Source organism: Crocuta crocuta, unplaced genomic scaffold, assembly GCF_008692635.1.
Source record: "Crocuta crocuta isolate KB4526 unplaced genomic scaffold, BGI_CrCroc_1.0 scaffold943, whole genome shotgun sequence".
Taxonomy (NCBI): Eukaryota; Metazoa; Chordata; class Mammalia; order Carnivora; family Hyaenidae; genus Crocuta; species Crocuta crocuta.
In genome coordinates this window covers 919,043-920,717 of record NW_027528208.1, presented here as the reverse complement: position 1 = coordinate 920,717, position 1,675 = coordinate 919,043, and the positions used below count along the sequence as shown (strand labels likewise).

Below are 1,675 nucleotides of genomic sequence, written 5' to 3'. Positions count from 1 at the left end.
TCCACCTGCCTGGAATGTTCTTCCCCTAATTATCCATGTGGCTCACTCTCACCTTCTCCAGATCTTTGCTCAAATCTCACTTACCACTAAGGCCTCCCCTGGCCACTGGATCTAAACTCACAAGACTTCCCTCCACTCCTGTGTGTGTGTGGCTGTGTCTCACCCGTGCGCATGTGCACATTATCACCCCCCCACACACACACATTCTACATCCCTTTATTTTTTTTTTCCTTAGCACTCATCATCATCTAAAATACCATATAATTTAGGGTGCCTGGGTGGCTCAGTCAGTTGAGCATCTGACTCCTGATTTTGGCTCAGGTCATGATCCCAGGGTCATGGGATCCAGTCCCATATCGGGCTCCATGTTGAGCATGGAGCCTGCTTAAGATTCTCTCTCTCTCTCCCTCTGGCCCTCTCCTCCACTCTCACTTTCTCTCTAAAATAATTTTTTAAAAACTTCCTAAAAATAAAATAAAATATCATATATTTTAGCTATTATTTTGTTTTGTCATGTCTCACTCCACTAAAAAGCAAGTAAGCCCCATGAAGACAGCATTTTTGGTCACTACCATATTCCCAGTGTCCATAACTGCTTGGCAAAGAGCAAGCAGTCACTAAATATTTGCTAAATTAACAAATGACCTTTCTATAACCTCAGGTGAATAACTGCACTCTACTTTTCTTCTACCATCAGGTTCTGATTTGCAGGGGGGCCTCCCTCAGACCTAGGGTAGACCTGGAGCAAGTCAGCCCCCACCACCCAGTCTCCCATTGGGCTGTCCATCCAGAAGCTGAAGTGTCATCTGAGGCCTACTTACCTGAAGTGTCATCTGAGGCCATGGACGGAGAGGGGTGGGGGCCACCAAGGGACCCACTGATTCCTGGACATCAGGGTGTTCTGTTAGAGATAGGAGAAGAGCAGCATTGGAGTGAAGCAGGTGTCCAAGCAGGCCCACTTTAGTTAAGAAAAATCTGCTCTTTTGGCCACTTGGCAGCTTTGCCCCTGAAGCTTTCTATGCTAGTCTAAGGCAGAGAGAACCTCTTAATTTGTAAGAAAGAAAACAGGGAGAAAGAAAGAAATGGTAGGGGTGCCTGGGTGGCTCAGTTGGTTAAGTGTCTGACTTTGGCTCAGGTCATGATCTCATGGCCTGTGGGTTTGAGCCCCACATCAGGCTCTGTGCTGACAGCTCGGAGCCTGGAGCCCACTTTGGAATCAGTGTCTCCCTTGCTCTCTGGCCCTCCCTGGCTTGTGTGCGCGTGCTCTCTCTCGCTCTCTCTCTCTCTCTCTCTCATTCTCTCTCTCAAAAAATAAACATTTAAAATATTTTTTTTCAAAAAGAAAGAAATGGTAAATATAAGCCCAAACCCCCACAGCCTGCCAATTGCTTACCCACAGTGGAGAGGTTATCATCGGTGTTCTTCATCCTCAGCTCTTCCTCATTAGGCCTGTGGGACAAAAGGGAGAATGCATAGATCTGATGTCCCCAGAGGCCAGTTCTGCTACCCACTGGCACCTTCTGAGCCTCTGTGGTGGCCCACCCTCACATGACAGTGGTTGTTTTCCCTTCTGCTGCCTCTTTTTATCCCCTGATTAGAAAAGCCCTACACGCTCACTGTAGAAATTTTATGAAACAAAGAAAAGCAGAAAGAATCAGGGAAAGAGTCACACATC

General features: G+C 47.0%; 1 protein-coding gene across 1 annotated transcript in view; it reads right to left on the bottom strand.

Annotated features, from left to right (window-relative positions):
• The window catches only part of PPP1R3F (protein phosphatase 1 regulatory subunit 3F), a 17,782-nt gene that overhangs the window by 3,897 nt on the left and 12,210 nt on the right, over positions 1-1,675 (bottom strand). Inside the window, exons 3-4 of the mRNA XM_077752993.1 lie at positions 1,394-1,449; positions 799-901 (exon numbers count right to left, since the gene is read on the bottom strand). Coding sequence (XP_077609119.1) covers positions 799-901; positions 1,394-1,449 — 159 coding nt within the window. The remainder of the gene's footprint in view (positions 1-798; positions 902-1,393; positions 1,450-1,675) is intronic.